The sequence below is a fragment of the Ammospiza caudacuta genome, chromosome 15 (assembly GCF_027887145.1).
Source record: "Ammospiza caudacuta isolate bAmmCau1 chromosome 15, bAmmCau1.pri, whole genome shotgun sequence".
Lineage (NCBI taxonomy): Eukaryota > Metazoa > Chordata > Aves > Passeriformes > Passerellidae > Ammospiza > Ammospiza caudacuta.
In genome coordinates, this window is record NC_080607.1 from 4618488 (window position 1) to 4644067 (window position 25580).

Here is a 25580-nt window from a genome sequence, read left to right on the forward strand (position 1 = left end):
CAGTCATGAGTCCTGCTTGCCAGGATCCTGCACTTGGGGTGTGCATTGGTACCTGTTCAGTGTGCTCTGAACGGAATTATTCAGCTATTCCTTGAGTGCCATACACTTGATACCTGCTCCCACCATGTGCAGAAGGGTGCTCAGAACATCTCCTGCCTTGGCTTCATCTGAGTGCTCTCATTCTGCTGGGTGACTGTTGGAGCACAAGTTTCCTGGTCTAGTAGTGATGTAGCAGCTACACATGCAGATGGAGTCCTTGGTGCTATGCTTGTGTTGCCCAGCACATGCTGGGCACAGTTGGGTTGCACTTGAGAGTAAGTGCACAAGTTTTGTTTGCTCAGAGCTAGATTTTCAGCAGGTGGTGTTGAGCAAGCAGGAAATTGGATACTTTGGTGTAGAGACGTGTTGTATGGTGGAAAGTCTGGAAATAGCATCCACCTCTCCTTCTGAATTGCAGCAGGATGTAGGCAATGGTAGTTTGTCTTTCCATCAGGTGTGATCTTGAAAAGCATCCTCAGCAGTGACCCATCTGTGATGGCTTTGTCTTGGACAGTCCTTGGGGCTGCTCACAGCTGTCTGTGACAGTTCCAGAAGGCAGTGCTACCTCCCAAGTGCTGTGGCTTCCAAATGTTGTGTTCCTTCATCTCTGCTTTATGTGGATGAGCTAATATCACGCAGGGGTGCTGGGCAGCACCCCTGGCTGAGGCTCTGCACTCCCCAGGCTCCAGCTCGGATGCCCTGGAAGCACTGTAGCTAAGCCAGGCTGAGAGGAGTAGTTTGCACATGCCTTGGGGTACCCTGTTACCCTGTTATCCCTGTTACCACTCTAGAGCTTTATTCCTTTTCTTCATATGTTGACCTCATCTCCCAGACTTGGCAAGTGTGTTTCTGCAATGCCTGTTGAAAGTTCTTCTCAAGCCCTGGACATCTTGTCCCTTTACAGGCTGACTAGTCAGAGCCACTGTGGCTTCTCTGTGCCTTTGCTCTCAGCTGATTTTCAGTGCCCGTTTTTCTCTGAAGATCTTATTGAGAAGATCTCCCATTTCTGAGGGAAAACAGAGGTGAACCACTCTGCTGGAGGTGTGCTGGGTGGAGTTGTGTGTACAGATGAGACAGATGGCTCCTCCCAGGGAGCTGTGGTTGCTTTCACAGAGTGCTCGTGGTATTTACTGGTGTTTGGGCTGCATGGCTGGAGTACTGTGCATGTCCAGGGGATACTGGGAGCACATGTTAGTGAGCCTCAGCCTTTGAACTGGGAAAATCAGTCCTCCAGCTGCAGAGGAGACTTTGGCCACTCATATGGGAAGGCTGGTAGAAGAGGGAGAACAAATGGTCAATGCTTAGTCTTGGATTGGTGTTGGCTCAGTTGTGGAATTTCTAATGGTGTTCTTGGCTTCTGCACAGATGCTGCGACTCCTGGAGGAGCCCAGGCAAGAGCAAAAGGAAGTAATGGCATGATGTGGACTCAGCCTGGTGTCAGGATGGCTTGTGCTTTCAGAACAATAAAAATAAATTCAAGAGAGAAGGATAGTAATGTAATGTGCCTCAAATTGTATAACTGAAAATGTCATTGCTAGCAGCAGATGCTGTGTAGAGGCTGTGTCACAGCAACTTGGGCTGGTCACAGAGAAGGACAAAGCACAGCTTTCAGGGCTGCTCTGCTTGTCTCTTGAAACGCATCAAGACAGTTCCTAGTGTGTGGTCAGTGTGCAATGTTGGTGTGCTCACTGCCTGTGCGTGGTGCCTGGCCATAGGGGCTTGCTGAGGAGCTTGTGCCATGACCTCATGGAGGACTTGTCCTTGGCTGCTGAAAGTGCTTGATGCCTGCCTGGTGCAGGGGTGTTGCAGGCTGGCAGCATGGGGATGGGGCACACATCAGTTAAAAGGTGTACAAAACCATAAAAACTTGAGCATGGAGAATGAAAACTCCCCACTTGTGACTGTGGCCATAAACCTGCAGTGCTTGCATGATGTGCTGGTGAGAACATGTTGATCTCTGTGTGAAAACCATAAGCTTATTTAGAAAATTGGGCTGTCTCATTTGAGATTAGAGTTCCTCTTTAATCTGCAAATTCTTAATTAGTATGGAATTAGCTTGTTATGTGGGGTTCTTTTTGCATATATATCCGCATAGCATGGTGGTGGTGCTTCTTAGCAGGTGGTATGCTTCCCTTTAGGATGATGGACAAGTTCCTGGCTCAGAGGCCAGACAGGATGCTCTGGATGCAGCAGGCAAAAGCAAACCAGCATGAGACAGACATGATTGTGTCCCTTTTCTCCTGTCCAGCTTGTCTCCTAGGAGGTGATGGGAAGAGATGTTTGCTCCACAGGATTATCACAGAATTACAGAATATTCTGAATTGGAAGGAACCCACAAGGAGCATTGAGTCTGAAGCAAAGTGAAAATTTTCCAGGATAGAAATCCATTTTAATTTAGGTGAAATGTACATTTTTGAGTTGAGTCTGTGGTTAGAAACCATAGTTATTTAGCCAGACTGCAAGGCCTAAGCTCAGTGAGGTTACTTCAGCGAAGGACAGAGATAAAGGGGGGGAGACAGAAGATGATAGAGAGAGGCAGGGACTGCTGTAAGGGCAAGTCAGCCTGACCTCGGAATTTTTTCTGATAACAAGGAACTAGTGGTATAAGTCACACGAAACCCATAAAAATGAATATGTATGAACCTATTGTGAAACTGGATGCATATGTATTTGAGAGAGAGATAAAAAGAGACCTGAAGTTCTCAGAGGTACGCATGCCTTTTTTGAGGAGAGCAATCTTCGTGTGCGTCCGGTGCTGTAATAAACATACCAACTTTACAACTTTTACAAAGTTGTGAGGTTTTCTTCTTTTCTCCGCAAAACAAGTCCAGCCCTTAAATGAGTGGCCTGTGTGGGGACTCAAACCTTGGCATTATTAACGCCATGCTTAAGCCAAGTGAGCATTGTTCATGGCAGGGTGTGTTACATGCCACAGGCTCCCTGGTGGCTGCGGTCACAGCTGGCCACAGTGCCTCTGGCCCGTGGCAGCACAGTTCAAAGGAGCCTTCCACACACTGGGATGGCATGTCACCCTGGGAGCTGGAGCAGGGCCCCCGAGGAGCTGGCGTGCTGCCATCCTCTCGGGGTGCCCTCTCTGCAGCCAGCTCTATGTGCAGACAGGAGGCCAGGGGCTTTCTCCTGACACCTGTGGGGCTTTGGAGAGCCTCTTCTTGCACTTGGAAGACTTTGCACATGGTCGGAGTGGATATCCTGGTTAGAATCATTGAATCATCAAAGTTGGAAGAGACCTTTAAGATCATCAAGTCCAATGGTCCACCCAGCACTACCACTGCAACCCCTAAAAGATATCACCCAGTGCCCAATCTAGCCCCTTCCTAAATACTTTGGGATGGTGACTCCACCTCCCTGGCAACTTATTCTCTTTCCTGACCACTCTTAACAGTGAAAAATTTTCTTCTGGTATCTAACCTGAATTTCCCCTGTCTCAACTTAAGGTAATTTTTTACTCTTGTTCTCTCACTGCAGGCACAGCAAAAGAGACCAGCCCTCAGCCCACTACAACCTCCTGTCAGAGACTTGGAGGGAACTATGAGTTCCCCCTATGAGCCTTTTCTTTTCAAGAGTGAACAAATCCAGCTCCCTCAGCTGTTCCTGCTAAAACATTTTTTGCAGACCCCTCACAAGCCATGTTGCCCTTTGCTGGACATAGACCAAGACCAAAATGTCCTTTTTTTCCCTTTGAAGTGAGGGACCCAAAATTGAACATAGTAGTCAAGATGCCTCGCCAGTGCCAAGTGCAGGGGATTGGTCACTGCCCTAGTCCTGCTGGCAATACTGGTCTTGCCATTGGCCTCCTTGGTTGCCTGGGCACACTGCTGGCACCCCCAAGTCCCTTTCTGCCAAGTGGTTTTCAAGCCACTCCTCCCCCAGCCTGGAGCTGCAGGGAATTGCTGTGACCTGAGTGTAGGACCTGACACTTCACCTTCCTGAACCTCACACCATTGTCCTCAGCCTGTTGATTGAGTCTGTCCAGGTATCTCTGTAGAGCCTTCCTACCCTTGAGCAGACTAAGCAGATCTTGAGGTTTAACTGTCTTCTCTGGATCTGATATCCCAGCCTTATTTTCTCTAGAGAGATGGCTCTAGTTCTGTGCAAGTACAGGGGTATAAGGTGGGTGTGATGCTGGCACAGCACCAGGCACCCACAGAAGCCTCTTGTTCACCCCCTCCTGCTTCAGCTGGGCAGAAGAGAAAAAAAAAATAATGAGGAGTTCATGAGTTAAGGACCAGTAGAAATACTTCAAGGGCAAAACAGGCTCAACCTAAAGTTGCAAAGTGAATTTATTACTAAGAGAGTCAGAGTAGGATAATGAGAAGTAAAATAAGCCCTTAAAACATCTTTTCTTCCCCCAACCCCTCCCTCCTTCCCACCAACAGTGCAGGAAAACAGCATGTGGGGGTTTGGTCAGTTCATCACTCAAGGTTTTCTTCTACTGCTCCGGGAGAGAAGTTGCTCCCATGTGACACCGTGGGGTCCCTCCCACAGGAGAGAGTTCTCTGTGAACTTCTCCAGCGTGGCTTGCCAATCTCAGGAGCAGCAGTCTGCCCAAAACTGCTGCAACGTGAGCCCCTCCCACGGGCACACAGTCCTCCCAAAACTGCTGCAGCCTGGGTCACTTGTCCACGGGCTGCAGTCCTCCAAGGACAGGCTGCTCCAGCCTGGAAGCAGGGGCCCTCTCTCTCTACCAGGTCTCCCACTGGATCACAGCCTCCTCCAGGCATCCACCCGCTTGAGTGTGAGCATCTCCCCCACGGGCTGCGGCTGCATCTCTGCATCCCCTGGGAATCCCCGTGGGCTGCAGGGGCACAGCTGCTTCACCGTGGTCCTCAGCACAGCCTGCAGAGGAACCTTGGCTCTGGCACCTGGAGCACCTCCTCCCCCTCCTTCTCCACTGACCTTGGCGTCACCATGTTATGTCCCTCACATGTTCTTACCTCTTCCTCTTCTGGGACTGAAAGAAAAAACTGCGAACTGTGCCTTGGTTTTGATTTTCTTCTTAAATCTGTTATCACAGAGGCATTACCAACCTCTCAAATTAGGCCAGCTTTGGCCAGCAGCATGTCCATCTTCAGAGCCACCAAGGATTGGCTCTGCCAGACATGGTGGACGCTTCCAGCAGTTTCTGGCACCCCTGCTACCTAAAACCAGGCCATGCAAAACCAATACACCTGGGAAAAAGAATGTCAGGCTACAGGCAGAGGCTGCTTTGGCAGTGGGGGCCTGGCTCTCCTTTCTGCTGGAGAGCCCAGGAACATCCCTGTCCCTCACAGCCACTCTTAGGAGCACTGGATGTGGGGCAGGGCCCAGCTGCCTGCCTGCTCCCTGTCCTGGTGAAGAAGCTGTGCTGGTCTCCTGCCGCTGCTGCTGAGCCTCATGAGGCAAAGCTAAAGGTCGTTCCTCTGGGCAGCTGGCTCCTGGCACTGGCTGCTCCTCCCTGCCCACAGCCTTTGTCCTACCAGCCCAGTGCCACCTCCCTGAGATCCTGCCCTACCCGAGTGCTGGGTGCCTGGGAAGGAACAGGTGGGGTGGTGCTAGAGCAGCAGCCCACAGGAGCAGGGGCCAGGGCTGTGTGACAGCCCCAGGGCTGGTGGCAGCAGGGCCCTGCAGCCCTTTGCTGGGCTCTGAAGGCAGCAGAGCTGAGCAGCAGAGCTGAGCCACTCACTGCAGCACCAAATGTCTGGGCATCCTCCAGCCCTCATTCAACTGCTGCAGCTGCCTGAGTTAACACTGTTCAAAAGGCAATGAGCATGCTGGGCCGTGGGCCCCTCAATGTGTGTGATGCACAATATATGGTTTTTCATTTGATTTTTTATTAAAAAAAAAATAAAAAGCACCCTGAAAACCTAGAGTTGAATGATAGGCCTGTTGTGGGCCACGCATCGAGAGACTTCCAGCCTGGGCTAGCCCCACGATGAGGAACTTGTAGCAAAGCATTTATCTTGACCTTATCTTGCCAGAAGTTTTGCTGCTGTGCAGACAATGTGTGAGCCTTTCTCCTTCCCTGGCATCTCTTGGGTCTCATTGAAAGCTCCTGTGTGCTCCATGTGGGACCTTGGGTCTGCTGAATAGGAGCAGAGGGCTACAGGTGCCCCCAGTGTCTCTGGGCTGGTGGTGGCCCTTCTCCAGGCCCTGAAGGTGGGCAGAGCTGCACTGGTGAGATGCAGTGGTTCCCAGGGGAGTGCAGATGGATGCTACCAGTGTTCTGCTTTCCTGCTATGGGAGAGTCCTGTGCTGCTGGATTCTGTCCTGGTGCTGTCCCCACAGCTGGAGACATGCACAGGCACCTTAGAGTTGTAATGCTAGGTGCCAGGGCTCAGCCCACAGCCTGGAAGTTGTTGAGTGGTGTAAGTTCTGCTCTGGGTCTGGGAGCAGCAGGTTGGCTGGCCTGCAAAAACCCTTGGGGTGTGCCAGGTACTTAAAGTTAAGTGTCACGGAGTGATTCTTTGGGGCAAGGCAGTAGTGGGGAGACCTCATTGAGCACAGGAGGCATCCCATGCCTTGCTGCGTTTCTGAGGGACTTGTCAGCCTTTTGATGATGGAATGAAAACAGAGAGCAGGAAGAGAGTGCTAGTTCTCACAAGAGCTGGGGTGCCCCAGATCCATCTTCTGGGTTACTCCAGCAGAAAATTGATTGAGCAGTCAAACAGGCTCCTCAGGGAAGTGGTCACAGCACCAAGCCCATTCGATTTCAAGAAGTGTTTGAACAATGCTTTCAGGCACATGACAGGATTCTTAGGGTGACATGTGCAGGGCCACAAGTTGGACTTGATGATCCTGATGGGTCTGATCCAACTCAGCATATTCTATGATTTGGTGTTTGTAAAACCTGTGAGGAGAGGGCTGGGAAGTGGGAGCTGGGGTAGGAGCATCTCAGTTTGGTAGGTGATGGCAGGGCCTGCTGGGGGCCAAGCTAAGGCATATGGGGGAAGACCAGTGTGCTCATGTGCTCCTGGCAAGAAGGCGTAAGCTGAGCACCTTGGAGCCTGCTGCAGCACAGAGACCACTGTGAAAAACAAACCAAACCCAGGTCTCCTACACATCTGGCTATTTGGGATGAGACTGGTCCCTGTAGGAGCCCAGCATGATTGTTCTGAGCTGTTGCACCCACTTGGTCTGAAATCTCTATGTGGTCCTTCCTGGAAAGCAGCTCTATTGCAGCTGCATGTGTCTTCTAGCTTGACCTAGTGCTGTATTTTCTGGGCCCTCCTTGAACACATTTGCAGCAGTACAGAAGGGACTGTACAGGACAGGCTTAGTGTCTTGGTTTTGAGACAAATTTCAGGAGAAAACAACCTGGAATGAGCATTTCCTCTGAAGAGAAATGCTCACTAACGCCCTTTTCTTCGGCCAGTGAGAGAAGTAAATACTAGGTGGTGAAACTGAAAAAAAAGGGTTATTAACAAAAAAAATAAAGGTGCCTGCAAGGCACAGAAAAACAAAGAAAAACAACGTTGATTAAATGCTAGATATTGAAATTGTGGAACCCTGCCCTGCTCCTCCACCACAAACCCCAGGGCCGGCCTTGTCCCGGCTGCAGGCCCCTTCCCCTGCGGTGCAGTTCCGGGCACAGCCAGCAGGGGCGCTGGTGGCTCCCGGCCGGGCAGGGTGGGGCAATGATTCCCCCGGGGCTGCAGGGGGCGCTGTGGCGCGAGCTCGGCCGCCTCTCTGCGCACGGCAATGGCGGCCGGGCTGGCGGAAGGGATGCACAAGGGGCTGCCTTTGGAACCCTCAGGGACGGCCGGGCCCGCTGCACCTCTGGCTGGTGATGAAAGGAACTGTAGCAGGAACTTCTGAGCAGCAGCTGGAACAGCAGGGTGGGCACACCCAGAGGTAGCAAGCAAGAGGTAGCAGAAGCTCTGCAGCTGTGACTGGACTGTGGAACCTCCCGGGGGTAAAAAGTATAGCAAAAAGCCCAGAGCAGTAGCAGGGGCAGGGGTGGGGTGTGCTGGACAGCAGCAGCCTGGCTCCTGAGCAGGCCAAGAGAGAGGTTCCGTGGGATTTTTCACCAGCACAGGCTGGTCTCTAGGTCTGGACTGTGCAGGGGGGCAGGCCTCAGCGGGGAAACAAGGGTATTCCCATGTCCTTGTGCTGCATGTATTGGCTCTGGGCTTCCCACAGCAGAACTGCAGGAAAAGCAAGCTGGCAAGTCCAGTCACAGAGCCAAAGCAAAAAAAAAAAAAAAAAAAAAAAAAAAGGATAAAACCAAACCCAACAGAAATAGCAGGATTTTTTTGATTTTTGGTCAGAGACACCAGCTGCGTGGTCAGTCCAACAGCTTGTGTGGAAAAGGGAAGAACTGCCCCTCGCCTCGGCCTTAGCTATCTCTGGGAACCCTGGTCTGGCTCCCATTCATCGTGATAGTCCCGGAGCCAGGGGGAATGGGGATGGGGCCAGGAGAGCAGCCACCCCTGGGCACAAAACAAATCAAAACCCTCCAAAATTATATAGGTTAATAAACCATTTCCGTGACACTTTGTAATGAGAAAGATTATAATCTGTGTCATCCTGTTCACAGATGCCATGAAACTCCTCCCTGCTCATTTCGTGGCACTGGGTGCCTTTCCTTGTTCCCACTTAGCTTGACTTAGATGTGGGCCAGGATGGCCAGCCTTTGCCTCTTCTTTTCAGTATGATGACATGAGCTATGGACCAGTGTCAGCATGCAGAACTGGTCACCCTGAGCGCTGCCGACCTGTAGGACGTGTTGAGTTTTGGTGTTCCTGCTGGGGAGGGAGAGACAGTGGGGTACGGGGGCGTCACTGGGGCTGGCCTGTAGGCTGGCAGCAGTGCCAGCTGTGCCCTTGTGCCAGCAAGTCTGACAGCTCATGCCTCATGGAGTGGGTTTGCATGGTACCGGTGGGAAAGGAGAGGCAGGTGTTTGTGGGATTTCTGTCTTAAAACACTTGTCTAATACTTTTGAGGTCTTTGGCACTTGTTGCTGGTACTGTGGAGCAGACAACTGCTGACGATTGGCTGCCCAAAAAGCACCTACTGCTGACAGCTCTGTTGAGTGTGCCATGGCTAGAGCAGCAGTGGGGAGGGCACAGGCTGCAGCCTCACTCTGTCCCCTTGACTGGCACAGCATGCTTATCCTGAGGAGCTACACCAGTGCCCCATCCAGCCAAGACTGACACCGTTTCTGAGGCTGACCCTGCATGTGGCAGGGCTGCTCCTGGCCTTCCTGCCACCACAGCACTGGAGGGAGGGAGGCAGCAAGGCCAGCTTTCTCCTGCATCTGGCAGTGTCCTACCTATGCCCAGTCCCCAGGGAAATCAGCCCTGGGCAGGTGTGCGTCAGCTCACCATCTCACCAGGGCCTAAGAGTGCATGAAGCCCAGGAGGGGATGCTGGGGGCTGTTCCTCTGTGTTTGGGTTTAGCTGCTCTGGCATTGCCTGGGAGCTGTGGCCATTGCAGACACAGGCTAAAAAGTTCTGCTGGCCAAGCTGGACCACAGCCACTGTTGCAGAGAGCCTGAGGGAACACTCTGTTTGCCCCAGAGAGGTGTCGAGGTGTTGCAGTTTTGGAGACAGGCACGCAACAGAACACACCAAAGTCCACAAGACAGCAGCCAAAGTTTATTGTTGGGCACCCCCTTTTACAGAGGCTTCAAATTTCCTGTGCTCACATGTTGTATTCATATTGTTGCTTGTTTTATTCATAATGTTATCATATTTCTAGAGTCCCGTACCTTCTGACTGGCTTTCTCACAAGCAGCTCTTCACAGCAGTACTGTTCCTGCTTCTTCGTCAGAGCTCCTCCAAGGCTCTCCCTGACCAGCCAACCCACCCCCTTTTATCCCAGTTATCCTCATTAGCCACAGCTGCTGCCCAATTAAGGACATCACAGCTGCAGCCCACTTAGAACAACTAGGATCAGGGCAAGGCCGCTTATACAATACATAGATTTTACTAGGACTCCTACTGTATTTTCCCCTTTTCTTTTACTTACAGATGTTCAAGTACTATACAGATATTCAAGTACAATACATACATTTCCCCATGACTCAAAGGCCATGTACAACACACAGCTCCTTGCTCAAAGGCCATATTCTTCATAGTTCTTGCCTGTCACAGCTCCTCGACTCAAAGGCTATGTTCTTCTACAGCTCTTGGCTGCCTTATCCTCCACAGCTCTCAGGCTGCCACAGCTCTCGGCTGTCCTATCTTCTGTCACGTCGGGGTCACCAATGGTTGTATTCATATTATTGTTTGTTGTATTTCTAGAGTCTCATACCTTCTGGGTGGTTTCCTCACAAACAGCTCCTCACAGCAGTGTTGCTCCTGCTTCTTCATCAGGGCTCCTCCAAGGCTCTCCCCAACTGGCCAACCCACCCCCTTTTATCCCAGTTATCTTCATTAGCCACAGCTGCCACCCAATTAAGGACATCACAGCTGCAGCTCATTTAGAACAACTAGGATTGGGGCAAGGCCACTTATACAATACATAGATTTTATTAGGACTCCTACTATACTTACACACCTGATTGATTGGGATCTTAACACCACCCGATGATGGTCTGGCTCACTGGCCGATGATGTGTCTGCATTTGTAATTAAATGGGATTGGCTGGGGTCCCCTGTTTGAATTTGAATCCGACCTGTCATTATCATACCTGAGGACTTGTTTACCTCTATTTTCTAACAAACTTAGGCTGGTTGAGTTGGTGTGTGTTATGGCCAATTTATCTGCGCAGCTTCAGACGAGCTGTAGCTGTCGCAGTTCCCCCTTTCTGTTTGAAAATGCAAAGTGTTCTTTGTCATCCTTCTGCAAGGGCCCTTTGCAGACAGGATGATAAGACAGCCTGATGACACAGATGATTCCACCCAACTGGAGAAGCCCAGCTCCTCCCAGCCAGGGGTAGCATTCATATCCAGGAGCTATCAAAGGGGATCACTAGCAATACAAGTTTTCAAAATGGCCACAAGGTTGTGACTTGGAAGTTACAATTTTACAACCTAACTCTACAAACAGGAAACATTTCAACTTTAGAACCCTGAGAAAACCAACTACCAGGAGAAACAATTTGTCTTAGTTCAGGTTTGCAATTCATTCCTTCAATAGTTAATATTCTTAAGTCCTCATATCTTTAAATATATTTACAAATTACAACTTTACACTACAAGCAAGAAACTATTCAACTCAAAACCATCTCAATTAAAAGCACACATCCTTCTGCCATTGATGCCTCCCAAATGTTTGTCTTGGTGTTCAAGTGGGGTGATGGGTAGGTTTTCTTACCATTGTTGATAATCTTCTGCCTCCAACAAGCTGTTGGCTTGCTAGGTTGTGTTATGGCTTGATTGAAAAACATGAGAACACACAAGACTTTTAAGGGGGAGGTGTACATCCACCCCACACTCCCCCTTTATTTTTACAACTTAACAGGAATATAATTCTGTTGTTACCATATTTCTAGAGTCCCAGCTCTCAGACTGTCACAGCTGTCGGCTCTTCTATCTTCTGTCATGTCGGGGTCACCACTTGTTATCATATTTCTAGAGTCCCATACCTTCTGGATGGTTTTCTCACACGCAGCTCTTCACAGCACTGTTGTTCCTACTTCTTCATCAGAGCTTCTCCAAGGCTCTCCCTGACTGGGCAACCCACTCCCTTTTATCCCAGTTATCTTCATTAGCCACAGCTGCAGCCCATTTAGAACAACTAGGATTGGGGCAAGGCCATTTATACAATACATATATTTTAATAGGATTCCTACTACATAATTTAACTAGCAAAACATGCACTTTTGAATTAAATTAACAAGGTAAAATTTACAGCTGCCTATACGCTTTTTCATCATCCAGGAGCCCCCTTTTCACAATGGGGGCTTGGAGAGCCTTTTCTGGATTAGGCTTCCATGTCTACCTCAAAGGAAAGGGGTCCAACTTCTGCAAAGCCAAAGCAGCTAGTCAGTGATCTGCTTTCACTTTTAGCACAGAAACACCTGGGTTTGGTGGCATACTTTCCCTGCCAGCCTTGGCCACAGCCAAGACCCAGGATGGAAGGGCTTCCCTAACATATTCTAAAAAGAAATTTTTCAGTAATAACTCATAGAACAGCTAGCTTTGTCATATATCCTTATCTAAATAACCAATTATATTATAAATAGCCTGTAAATAACTATAACAATGCATATATATATATCCCCTTTTGAAAGTGCCATTTACTTTTTTGGCATGAACAAGCCAACTCAAAACCATAAAAGAAACCATCCCCATGTCTTGGTTAGGTTTTTCAGGTCGCATCCTGGTTTATGATTAAAAGTGACACATCCTTGTCTTAGTAATGTCCTTAAAATATTTGATTCTCAAGGTCCTTGAGTAAAGTCACGAGTGAATTGTCACTGCAGGGTTCCCACAGATGGTCCATGGTGTCTGTGTGGAGCCCTTGGACTTCCCCTGCGAGGGCCTCTTCACTTGGGTGTGATCTTAGGTCATTATTTGATGGTATGTACAATGGTAACAACATTATTTAGCTGTATTTGTAGAATCCCTTTGCATAGTCACAATACCAAAAGCATAGTGCAAAATCAGTTGGGTTTTCTGTCTCCTTAAATACAGGTAGTTTGCAGCATTACAGAACAGAGAGACACCTATGAAGTTGTTTCTTGATGTCAGAGGGAATTGATGTCAGAAGTTACTCACACAGCTATTGTACTGAGTTATTCACTGTGACAGATGACACACTGCAGGCTCCCCAGAAGTCAGAGGAACCGGTATTAATTTTACCATAATCCTTGTCATTTGCAGAGGTGGTGAATACAATGCTGGTTTAATTAAATATGGACAATAATATCTGGTAGAAAAGGTTTCAGATCCTGGCTTCAGTCTACCCTAATTAATGGGACCTCATTAGATAAGTGAATATAAAGTGTCTATTTTGGTTTGGGTCTCTGTTTACTTTTAATGCTGCAGTACTTTAAATTGTCAAATCAGCACTTCCATGAGCATTCATTTTGCAAAACTAAATATTGGGTAATAGTTGTAGACTACAACAATAACATTCCTCTGTATAAATTAAATCATACTTTGAAGAAATGAGTAGCCTAGGAGTTATGTACAAAGAAAATCAACAGTCATTGTTGAAATGAAATGCAAAGTGTTACTGCTACTCCTACTGTCTCAGATACCTTTCAAATAAATTTATCAAGACCCTTAGAATGTATTTATAGGTTTACAAGTCAAGTTTCAGAAAAATCAAATCATGTCAAAGATTCTATAAAGCAATGAAAAGCATATGTACATTTTCCTTATAACCTTGGGATTTTACTCATTAAAATTGTTGAGTTTCTGTATCAGTCTATTTGCAAGGTAACTGCAATAAATTCCCCTTTGATTACAAATAAAGCATTGCACCTTCAAGGCATATAATCTTAAACCATGGTGCCAGGTATGCACAGGTCACATTGCGCTCGTTGTCTCAAACAAGGTGAGCACAAACATAATAAATCCACTCAGACATGTAAACATACAACCTGTTATCCAATTGCACAAACACCTTCTCTCCTAAATTAGTACCTCTGTGTTTGCTTTCATGAACTTTGAGTGTTCTTTTGGGGATGTTTAAAACAAGCAGTGTCTTTGAATTCTAAAATGTCATAAATATTAAGAAAGTCTATGTCTCAGTGAAGTTGCCTTATGTCTGATGGAGGAAAGTAGCAGGAGGCTGTCACAAAGGGACTGGCAATACTAGATATGCCACCTCTCTTCACTGGGCAATTGGTTGGGTCACTGACAGAGTAAACTGAATTTATAATAAAGGGCAGTACTTCTGAAACACAGGATAACTGTTTATAGAAGGTCCATCACTGGAAAATATTAGATACATGGTTGAAATTAAAGTATTAAAATACTAGTAATATGGTTGGAATAAAGGCATCACCTTTATTCTTAGCAAGAAAACCTCCTTTAAAGCAACACACTAGTGTCTTCCCTACTAAAACCTCAAACACTGCAATCCAGAGTTGATAAGACTGGAATAAATTCTATTTGATCTAATTTTAAACCTCTAATGAATTTTAATCCCCTATGCTGAATATTTGTGTTGTGCAGATAGAAAGAAAAATTCAACAATTTTTGTCTTCTGTGTAATCATCTTATGTTCTGATTCATGATTTTGGAATACTAAGAATTTTACAAGACCTTTAAGGATAATGACTATAGGAATTGCATACATATAATAGAAAAGGCTGAATTCAAGAACAAAGCAGTCTTTTCTATTCTAGACTTATTTCAGACTTTCATTCTATGAAAAGTTTTTATACTTCCACAATTTATAGTTTTGGAACTCCATACTAGGCTATCTTTGCAGGCTGACATTAGTTGCAGGGGACATAGGGCACAGTACAGGGATTTAGAAATCTGTGCCTTGGCATTTACTTTGCATGGTATATTTTTTTTTTCTTGAAGGATTATTTATCAAATTGAGGGTGACAAAACTAAGTGTTATGTTGCCATTATCCAGAGTTATTACAAAGTATGTCCAGTCAGATATCGGGTTTTATCATCTGTATCTTACCTCAGTACTGCAAGGTGATGAAGTCCAGATAAATATTACCCTGAATATTGTATGAATATAGTGTATGTATCAGTATGACTCCTTTTTGGAAACAGTTTACTATGAAGAGACACAGAAAAACATCCCAAACATCTAAGCTTTATAATAAAGCTTTCCACTTACAAGTATATTCAATATGGTTTCCTTTTGGTGTTGTCTCAATAGCCTTCTAAGCTTTAGAGCTTTATATTGTTAGGCTGGCTGATTTACTATAGGTTTGATAATTGTCATATAAACTAAAAATAGCCAACAGCCCCCATCCTTGAATAAAATATTTGCACAGTTTTAAATGAACAAAACTTAATTTAGATTTGGAAATCCCATAACTGAAACTGTAAGATTTTTGGAAGAGAAAAGTAAATACTTTAATGCTTCTTTTTCTTTGGAGGGTAAAAACAACCTGGAAAATTACTGTGAGTCCTATATGGAAGAGAATTATTAAGTTGAACTACAATCCTTAAATATTACAGAGTTTTCTGCTGAAATTCTAATACACATTTGAAAAGGAAAGGATCCAGTGCTGCCAGTCATAACATGAGGACTAAATCTGTTGTAGGTATATACAAAAACCATTATTAGGATGGACACATCTCCATGGCAACCATTTGTCCTGCCTGATTCCTGGAAACCTTACCAAAGGAGCTTTTTAATGTTTCTCAATTCCATGGGTAGACTTTCTGGGTTTGCCGTGCGTGTTGGCCATCTGCCCAGCCTTGGCTACAGTGGGCTGCAGCGGCTGGACGGCCCTGCCTGCTGCCCCCCGCAGTCTCGGGGTCTCCCCACACGGCTGTGACCCCTCGGCTGTGCTGCTGCAGGCAGCGGGAATGGGATTGTGGCCGCGGCTGGAGCGGCCCCGATGCCGGCCGGGATGGAGAGCATAGTCACAGCTCTGCTGTGTGCTGCACAGAGGGCAGGAGAAGGGTGCTGTCTCCCATCAGGGCTCCCCTGGTCCCGGTGGCGTGCTGTTCAGGGCTCCCCAGGATGGCGTCACTCGGTGCGGCTGGACCCGTCAGGGTCAAACGGAAAATTGCAGCACAGCGCTGACTTGGTAGCGGCAAAGGCGCCATCTCTTGTGTGTGTGTGTCGAGTCCCATACCAGCGTGTGTACAAGGGGTGGTTCCAGCTCTGGTAGTGGCGACGGCAACGCTCGTGGCACTGGGACTTTGGGATCCTCTGTCCTGCCACTGCTTCTGGGAAGGACGTTGGAATGGCATCCGTGGGCCGTGGGTATCCATGGTGATGTATCTCCAGGGTTCTCCCACGGGTCACAGCGGTTAGTGGGCAAGCCCAGTGGAAGCTGGGTCATAGGCGCAGTTTCAGAGCCAAGCCAGTCAGCCCTGGGAGGAGGCGCTCCAAGCACATCTGTGTGGGGAAGGAGTTTCGGTGTGCGTTTGGGTGGCTGCAGGGTGCTTTGCGGCCGTGACGGCCGCACGCCGCTGCAGTGCAGCTGCAGAGCCCGTGTGTCGGGCATGGCTGCAGAGCCCGTGCATCGGGCATGGCTGCAGAGTGCTCGCCTGGCACGGGGCACAGCAGGGCTCAGCGGCAGACGAGGCTCCATGGCTTGGCGTGGCTTTGCAGCGGCTCGGTGCGACATGGCAGCGCTCGGCTGGTGAGGTGTCCCGGCACGGGGCGGCCTCGCGGTGTGCCGTGGTTTCACAGCCTGACGCAGCCTCCTTGCCCTCCCTCCTGTCCCACGCGTGTGGTGCGACACCCCTGCCTCCCGCTGCCTCGCCCAGTGCCCTGTCTTTGTGCATACCTGAGCGGCCGGAGCCTGCCGCATCCCCACCGCCATCCTGGCATCCCACTCAACTTTTAACTGTCCCAGCAAATCCAGTACAAGTCTCTAGGGCCTTATAACGTCCATAGTGTCTGTAGCAGTTTCCAGAGCCTGTTCCACAAGTCTCCCAGAGCTTTATAACATCCATAACAGCTTCCAGAGCCTGTTCCACAAAATTTACCCCTCATTCAGATAAAAAGAGGGTGGTCCATACCTTTAGCGCAAGGTCTTCTTCCACTGAAGCCCATGCTCCCATGTTTCCTGCAGCTTCTTCTATTTACAAAGGGTCCGGACCAACGAGGCTTTCCCCGTTGCTCTTCGCAGCTTTCCCTGCTGCTCGAAGCTTTACCTGCTGCTCCACTGGGACTGCAGTGGCTCTGCCCACTGCTCTCTGCAGCTCCACAGGCTGCAGGCAGCTTTCCCCACTGCCCTCTCTTCCTGCTCTACCCGTGGCAGCTGTGGTATCATGTCAGAGGTCACCACTTGTTACAGTTTTGGAGACAGGCACACAACAGAACACATCAAAGTTCACAGGACAGCAGCCAAAGTTTATTGTTGGGTGCCCCCTTTTATAGGGGCTTCAAATTTCCTGTGCTTACACACCTGATTGGCTGGGATCTTAACACCACCCAGCTCACTGGCCGATGTCTGCATTTGTAATTAAATGGGATTGGCTGGGGTCCCCTGTTTGAATTTGAATCCGACCTGTCATTATCATACCTGAGGACTTGTTTACTTCTGTTTTCTAACAAACTTAGGCTGGTCGAGACGTTATGGCCAATTTATCTGTGCAGCTTCAGACCAGCTGTAGTTGTCACATCATGGTGCTGCATTGCCACAGACCCCTCATTGATCCAATGGGGAGAAAAGTATGGGGACCTGGTTGCCCCTAGCACTAAGGTGCTGCCAAGAGCTGGGCTTGCAGCTGCAGCCCCTCTGATCAGGCCTGCTGTGGGGGACTTCCTTGGAAATGACCCCTCCCTCAGCCCATACCCCCTGTGGGCTGCAAGGTGGGTGCTGTTCATGCAGGGTCCTCCCTGCTGCGGGGGCACAGGCCTGGGGACACAGCCAGCCCAGCCCCAGCACTGCCCCTGGGGCTGCTTGTGGGGGACATAGCTCTTCTCCTCCTTGCTTGCCCATCTTTGTCCCCATAGCAGCTGTTCCCTGGTCACGGTCATAGGGCTCACAGCCCACGGCAAGTTCCTGCATTCTCTCCAGTCTATTGCTGCTGTCATTGCTGCTTGGCAGAGGCTGGTTTGTTTACTTTCCTCTGCTGCTGCAGGGCTGGCAGCGTCCAACAAATCTCTCAGCAGGGCCTGGGCTGTTCCTGGGGCTCTGAGGAGTTTGGAGTGTGGTCTGTGCAAGCCCCAGACGTGCCGATTCTTGCCGAGACTGTGGCTGCCACGTTGGTCTTGGCTGGTGGGTTTCAGCAGCTGAGCTGTGGTGATAACTGTGGCTGGGCTCTTGCCGTGGCTCAGCAGAGCAGACATCCCCAAGCTTGCCCTGGGAGTTTCATTCTGGCAGCTTTGTTGCTCTGAGCAGCCCCAGGGTAGGCTCAGCCTTCTGGAGGGGTGAATAGAAGGATGGAGTGCCTCAGATCCAGCAGTCTCATAATTGTGATTTTTTTTTTGTGTTGTGTCTTGCAGAAATAACATTCATCCCAGATTTGATGATAATGAAAATACAGAAAAAAGAAAAGCAGGTTTGTGACCCTCTCTCCTTCTCCCAGTTCAGCTGTCAAGGCCTGAGGACCATGTCCCATATGGAAATTGTTGCAACTGATGCGTGGTGGGCAAGTGTTGTCTTGAATTTCCAGGCAGGGGTGCAGCTCAGGTCAAATTTCAAGGAGCTGAGCTGCACCCCAGAGTGGGTGAGCCTGATGGGACCATTGAACAAGGTGGGCTTTATCTTCAGCAGTGGAAATGCTCTAGATGCTGCCCCAGTGGAGGAACAGCCCTTCTTTTTGTCTCAAAGTCCACAATATTGGTTCTTGCTGTAATCTCCTTACAAAACCACGTTTGCTGTGGTTGCTGCTGCTAATGTGATACACCAAGACTAATACCACCTGGGAGGTTCAGGAAGGTCATGTCTGGGAGCTGTGAGAGCTTGGACCAGGGGGAATTTTCTTCCCTTACTCAGAAAAAATCCCATCTCACAAAGCTGTCATTTCTGGATTGCTGCATTGGATCATAACAGCCTGCTGCTCCCAGAGGAGATTTATGAGCCAGTGGTCTCTGTATTAAGTGTATGCAGGGGAAGAGCCTGACTGGTGGCACTCTGCTGAGGGGAAAGGACCTGTTACATGCATGGAGAGCCACTCTGCCTGTGGGGCTGAAATGTGGCTGGAGGTGTAAAACAAACTGGTCTGCCTGGAGCTAATTGTGTCCATGCTGCTTTTAATGGGAAACCATTCAAGTGAGCACTGACCGCAGGGATAAATCTGTGCCATTTCTAACCAGTGCGGAAGCAGCATGTGGTACTCAGGGCACCCCAGATCACACTGCCATGGCAGGTTAGTGGGAGGAGGAGGGGAAGGAAGTGTTTTGAAGAGGTCAGTGTGCTGTTCTGGGCTTCCAGCAAGGCAAATGCTGCAGATATTGAAAGGTGTGTGTTGGGAGCACCAGTACTGTAGGAAGTAATGAGATTAGCAGTGTGTCCTGAAGATACTGTGAAGAAGCAGAGCCAGCCTCAAGGTGAGGAAGAGGAGCAAGGGATTGTGGAAGGTCTTGTGTACCAGCATGGCTGGGTTGCTCCAGATAGGGCAGAGGAAAGGCCTCTGGAGGAGAGCAGGATACTTTGGGGTGTGGGTCGGTGATCTCCCTCCTCTGACAGCAAAGCCCAGGTGAGAGATTGATGCCACTCATTGGGCTAATACAGCATGTTTGGGTGCTCTGGAGTGGGATTACTGAAATGACATGGGGTTTAAGCATGGCAAAACCATCCTCCCCCACCATTTGGATATTTTAGAGGAGTCAGCTGAAAATTGTTTTCTATAGCTGTTGCTGCAGATAAAATCTGGGAGGGAGATAAAGGCCTGTGGTGTGAGGAAGAAGGGATAAAGTTCCAGCTGCTCATCTCCTGATATCTCTAAGCCAGCAGCAGTCTAGGACAAACCTTGCAGCATGTCATAGGGTGGGGTGCAGCATTCCCAAATTGAGTGTTTGGGAGAAAGCCTGGCCAAGCAGGCCTCCTGCAGGATTCTGGGTGCTCGGTTGAGGTGCTGAAGGGGTAGGTGTCTCCCTGCAATGCTCAGATAAGCAGCACTGGGGGCAAAACTCGCAAGGGGTTGCCTTCCACATCACTCTGGACACCTGAGCTGAGAAGTGCCCACACCTTGTAAACAGACTTCTCATGGCACCAAGAGGGGCTGTTGCCTTCCACTGAACAGTCTCTCTGGAGAAGATGCGATGCTTATGTGGTTCCAAGGCTCTCAAAAGTCAGGTTTCCCTGGTTCCTCTCATCTGCAGAAGTTCCATGTTGGTCATCATAAGGGTGTAGGATCAGGCCCATGGATGAAAAGATTGGCAAAATGCTGGTACCTTCATATTGGTGGGGAATGGCAGGGTGTTGTGGTGTTGATGTGAGGGTCCCCAGGACAAGGTGAGAGATGAGAATTGACTCCAAGTTCTCAGAAGGCTGATTTATTATATTATGATATTATATTAAAAGAAAATTATATACTAAAACTGTACTAAAGAAAGAGAAAGGAGACATCAGAAGGCTAGAACAAGAATGATGACAAAAACTCTTGACTGTCCGGAGTCCCAATGGACTAAGGTTGGTGGTTAAGTTAAAACAATTCATGTGCTGGGTAAACAATTCTCCAAATCACATTCCAGAGGAGCAAAGTATGGACAAGCTGAGGCTTCTCATCTTGCCAGGAGAAGAAATCCTGGCAAAGGGATTTTTCAGAAAATATCATGGTGACAGCAGGGGAACTGTCAACTAAAAAATATTGGATGTGCTCTCTCCTTTCCCTAGTCTTTGGCTGTCCTAGGCCAGTGCTTTGTCTTCCCTGTGTCCACTGCAAGTGGATTAGGAATCTGGGCTGGAGAGATGGGGTCTCAAAGTGGGCTGTCTGGGGAGGAGCTCCTCTCTGTGCTCCCTTGGTGCCCCCTGTAGCAGTGCTGCTGTTCATGTGCCAATTATGATGGGCTGGGTTACAGGGCACTGCCACCTGGTTCACTCATCTGAGGGGCTGTTGTTAACAAAGGCAGGGGCTGTGTTTCCACAACTCTTTTTCCTCAGTGATGCACAAAAATCTGGTACATTTGTCATCAAGCTGTGACTAACTCGTGAAACCTGTCACTTGTCTCATGACACTTACAAGTTCTCATGCCAGGGTGCCTTGTCTGCTGATGGAGGTGGGACAGGACTGCCTGGTTAGCCCTGAAAGCAATGACAAGTGATGGATTTCCTTTGAGGGCTCAGCACCATCGTTCCCTAGACTGTCTCTCCTGTCTGTGTCCTGCTTGTCCCTGGACATTGAAGGGTCTTTTCTATTCTTTATTTCTGCCCAACTCTGACTTGTTAAATAGCCAGATAAATAATGAGCTAAAATAAATGCAGTTATCCCACAGTGCCTCTAAACCTCCCTATTCTACAGCCATGAAAATGCTCCCATCCTGCATGGACTGTGAGAGCAGAGCAGAATTGCATTGAGACAGAGAGGTGGAAAGTCCTGTGACCCTTTAGCCTTCTCCTGGAGGGGTCTTTGACTTTCCAGCCTGGGCTTGGAAGTGGCAGGAATGGCTGGATCCCCTGCAGTGTGCAGACAGCAGTGGGAGGCATTGGGAACAGCCCAGGGCTGCAGGGATCTTGTGGCTGCTGGGCAGCCTTGCAAGGGGTAGACCCTGGGAGCATCTGGGGAGCTCTGCTTGCCTTTGCTTCAAGCCCTAACTGCATAAAATGAAGGACTTTAGGACTTTCCTGAATTTTATGGGTCTGTTTGTGTGAAAGACAGCTTTGCTGTCTCCTATCCTGCAAATGCAGCTGGGGGTTTTTACCAGAGTTCCCCGAGGCTGGAGCAGGCTCCTGAGCAGTGGGAGCAGCACCAGGGCACTGCTGTCCAGGCCCGAGGGCGCTTGTAGCTCTGTCCCAGGCTGTCTGTGGCCTTTTCTGTCGTGTGACACTGTCAGGTCTGATGACCCCCTGCTGCTGGGGTGGAGTTTTGGGCACTCACTCTGTAAGGGTGAAGGGCAGGGGAGCAGTGAGCTTCCAGGGTGCCCTTCTCCTGCACACACAGCCACAAGTGCTGGGTCTCCCCCAAGCTCCAAGGGCTACACAGGTTTTCATCCTGAGTGGGGAGGACAGCCTGGACAGCCCAGGGCAGCAGCATTGCCCTCTGCCCCACCCACTCCCTCTGCTAGGGTGGTGGGGACACGTGTGCCCCCTGCCAGGGCTGGCCCTGTCACCAGACACAGCTTTGGAGCTGTAGTTGTTGAGAGCTGCGTTGTGGTGGAGCATCTTGGGAACAGAGCCAGGCTCCACCTGCACTGCACACATGCCATAATGACTGCAGAGCCTGCTCAGAGACATGATGGAAGGTGGCACTTGTTTATTTTTAGCTTCTTGTTGCATTAAGAAGCTGGAAACAAGGGGTGCAGACACTGTGAACCTGAGCACAAGAGCCCATGCTGTACGCAGTGCTGGTGGGGATGGGGCTGCTGGAGTGTTTGGCTCACCAGCCTGCCAAAACCTCTGTGTGAAAGAAGCTGCCTGTTCTGCTCCTGTTGGGCTCTGCAACCAGCTGTGTGGATAGGCTGGGCTGGAGGGGCCAGCCTGACCATCTCAGGGAGGCAGAGCTGTGTTGTGCTGCCCATCCTGGAGGGGCAGGCTGGCTGGTGGCCTCGGTCAGTGCTGAGGGGGAAATGAGCAATGGGGGGATGGGCAGCCCCCAGGCATCAGTCTGTGCCTAAAGAGCATGGAAACCTTTGTGACCCCTGCAGTCAGGGTCCCTGTGGACACTCCTTGTACAGAACAGATCTCTCAGGGTTTGAGACATGCCCTAGACCCAAATGCAGGCTTCTGCAGAGCTCTCCTGCCACGCTGCAGGAAAGCTGGGCCAAGCATGCACCAAACGGGGCTTGAATGGTCCTGGCAGCTGGGAGCAAGGTGGCATGTGCTGCTGGCTGTGGTCACACTGCCTGGTGAGGCTGTGTTGTGTGGGTGTCATCTGAGCCTGGCTGCCAGAGGAGGTGGGTCTGCTCTTGGTGTTGTGACCATTGGAAGAGCTCATCTGTGGCCTCTTACTAGACAGAGCTGCCGTTCAGATCCTGAGGCTGTGACAGAGCTTTGCCCTGCTGGGAGCACTGCTCTTGGAGAGGAGAGCCTGCAGGAGGGATTATGGGCTGGGCATGAAGTTTTTGGTCTTTTCTCCTTCCCGCACCCAAACTCATGGGATAGTGCAGGGTTTGGATATGGATCAGGCTCCAGCACCCAGCAGTGTGGATGCAACATCTCCTTCATCCCCATCACATCTCCTGGCAGTGCTGGCATGTGACTTCTACCATGTAGGTCCAGAGGAGCTTCTCTGCTCCTGCCTCTCACAGATATTATTATTATTATTATTATTACTATTATTATTATTATTGCTGCTGCTGCTGCTGTTGCTGCTGCTGCTGCAAGTGCATAAGCTGTGTATATCAGCACTTCTTTTGTGGGGCAGCAGTTCCCTCTTTGTGCTGTTATTCCCCTTGCAAGTACCTGTTGCAGGCTGCAGGTTTTGTCCCAGGCTCACCATAGGCAGTCCCACTGGCCTTGCCCTAAGCAGGTGTGGGCAAACCCTGCTGAGTATCGCTGCTCCTCAGTTGCCATGCATGTGCCCAGGGAAGTTGGTTATCTGTCCCTTCACATGGCTGTGCGCCCAGCTTTGCTGGGGGCTTGCAGAGGATCTGGTGCTGTGTGAGCCTGGAGCAGCCAGGGCATCCCGCAGCAGCCTGGGGAGAGGAGGGAGCTCTTTGGGTAACAGGAGCAGGAGCTGCTCTGCCTCCCACCTCCTGGTGGTGTTTTCCACCAAATCCTGAATAAAAACTTGGCATTCAAATTGAGACTATAAATGAAACAAAACAATTTTAAGTTAAGGAAACACACCACACCATTCATGTGGGAACTCAGCACATCACTCCTGATGTCCAGAGTTGCTGAGATAACCCCTGGGGGGGCTCGGAAATCCTGGAATGTTGCCAGAAGTGCTTGGTGGTTGGATTTTGACCCTGCACGGGATGTGCCACCTGTATGAGGACAAGAGGATTACTTGGGGATAAGTGGTGAAGGAATTGATTATTCACAGAGTGAAAACACAGGTTTTGGGATCTTGGTACAGGGAGCTTCTTAGGAGACAAGATGGAGGAATTAGGGTGTGTCTTGTCCTTCTCTTCTTCTTCTTCTTGTCATCCATCTTTGATGGTGATGCTGGCACTTTGGGATTGATTCACATTAAATCTGCACTTGTTAATAAGGGTAAAAGATATTGGAAGGTAAAGGTAAATATCTTATACGTAGTTTCTAGTATAAAAATAGACGGCCGCCCAGGGGGAGGTCAGTGTGCCCATGGCTGTCTTGCTGTGTGGACCTCTGTCAGGCTGGGAGACGACTTTGTAGATAAGAATTAATAAACAATATTGAAGACCGAAAAATCTGAAGAGTTCTTTCGTCCTTTGGAGCGCGGGCTGTCCCAAGGCCATTCTACGCCTAACCAGGCAGAGACAGCAGGCCAAGAACGGAGACACTAAGGCCCACCCTGACCTTGGCTTTGCCCTAGAATGGGGTCTTACAATTATAGTGCACTCTGTTAGCCTCCACAGCTCTCTGGGGAGTTTTTAAACACTTCTTTCTCCTGACTTTCTGTTTGATAGTAGTTAGACACATGGAACAAGACTTCCTGCTCCAGCTGATGCTGAAGGACTGTATGAAATGTAATTTATAGAAGATTCTTCTGTGAATAAAAAAAAAAATCACAAATTGTGTTCTGGAAATGTGAAATTATTACAATCATCACCAAAAAAATCCAGTTGAGAGACAGTGCAAAAGCATAGTTCTAGGGATAAAAAGTGTTCTGGGGAAGCAGAGCATGCTTGGATTGTTTTACCAGAGGTTCAGAGATGGGCATTCTCTACCAAAATGTGGAAGTCATCGTCTTTACTTCTTCTCCACTACAAAATACCCAGAAACAACAAAGCTGCTTGCTTAGGTATACATGTAAAATGGGTATGTAGAATGGGCAATTGAATGGAAAATTATGTTTCTATTTAGTTTAAGAAAGTGATAGTAAGAAAAAGGATGCATACTCTGTGAATTTAGAAGTAACCCTGTAGCAAGGCAGGGCATCACATTAGGAACCACTGAAGACATGGAGTCTAATAACAGATCTTTTTCCAACTCTCTTGGGATTTAAAAAGTCTTTAAGAGGAGTCACAGAGTAAACAGGGTGAGGTCAAGTGAGGGCTCATCTAAAGTGAGTGTTGGCAGAGCAGCTCAGTTAAATAGGCTCTCTACCCAGAGCCATCTCTGATGCCAGAGGCATCAGAAGGTTGCCCTTAAAGGGTGTGGCAAAGGCATTTTTGAACAAAGTCACATAAGCCACCTGTTTTGAGGGTCTTTACTCTGGAATTGTAAAGGAACACTGTGAGATTTGGGAATTACTAATAAATAGTGTTGGGACCATCACCCATTAGGGCCATGGAAGGGGAAAGGGGAGTAAATGTGAAACTAAAGGTCAATAGATTCACTTAGGTATTGAGTAAATACTTAGGAACTATAATAATTAAGCACTTTGTTTCTGAAAATACTACACTAGTGAATAGTCAACATGACTTTTGCAAAGCAGAGTTAGTCTTTGCAATCTCTTGGGGATTTTAAAGGTAACTGGCTCACAGGGCTGAAGTTGGGCTGGGCTGGTGCAAGACTCAGGGGCTCCCAACCAGCAGCTGAGGAGGTTTCTCACCGAATGCTTGTAAACACATGAAGTGTTGTCCTGATGAAAGGTGTTTCTGTAAATTAGTGACTGGTTAAAGGCAAGGAAACCAAATTCAGGGAAGATGCTGCTGCTTTCACAGCACAAATAGGGGAAGAAAGGTGCTGGTTGATTCCTGCAGTCATCTGAGATGCTGAAATGGAGAGGGAGGCTTAAAAGCTGAGGAAAGTCTCAAGATGCTCCTGGTAAAGTATAGGAGAACCAGTCACGCAT

General features: G+C 48.9%; 1 protein-coding gene across 1 annotated transcript in view; it reads left to right on the plus strand.

Annotated features, from left to right (window-relative positions):
- The window catches only part of CHD6 (chromodomain helicase DNA binding protein 6), a 101054-nt gene that overhangs the window by 24836 nt on the left and 50638 nt on the right, over positions 1-25580 (plus strand). The window contains exon 2 of the mRNA XM_058814436.1: positions 18040-18095. Within this exon, the coding sequence (XP_058670419.1) occupies positions 18063-18095 (33 nt within the window). The 5' untranslated portion in view covers positions 18040-18062. The remainder of the gene's footprint in view (positions 1-18039; positions 18096-25580) is intronic.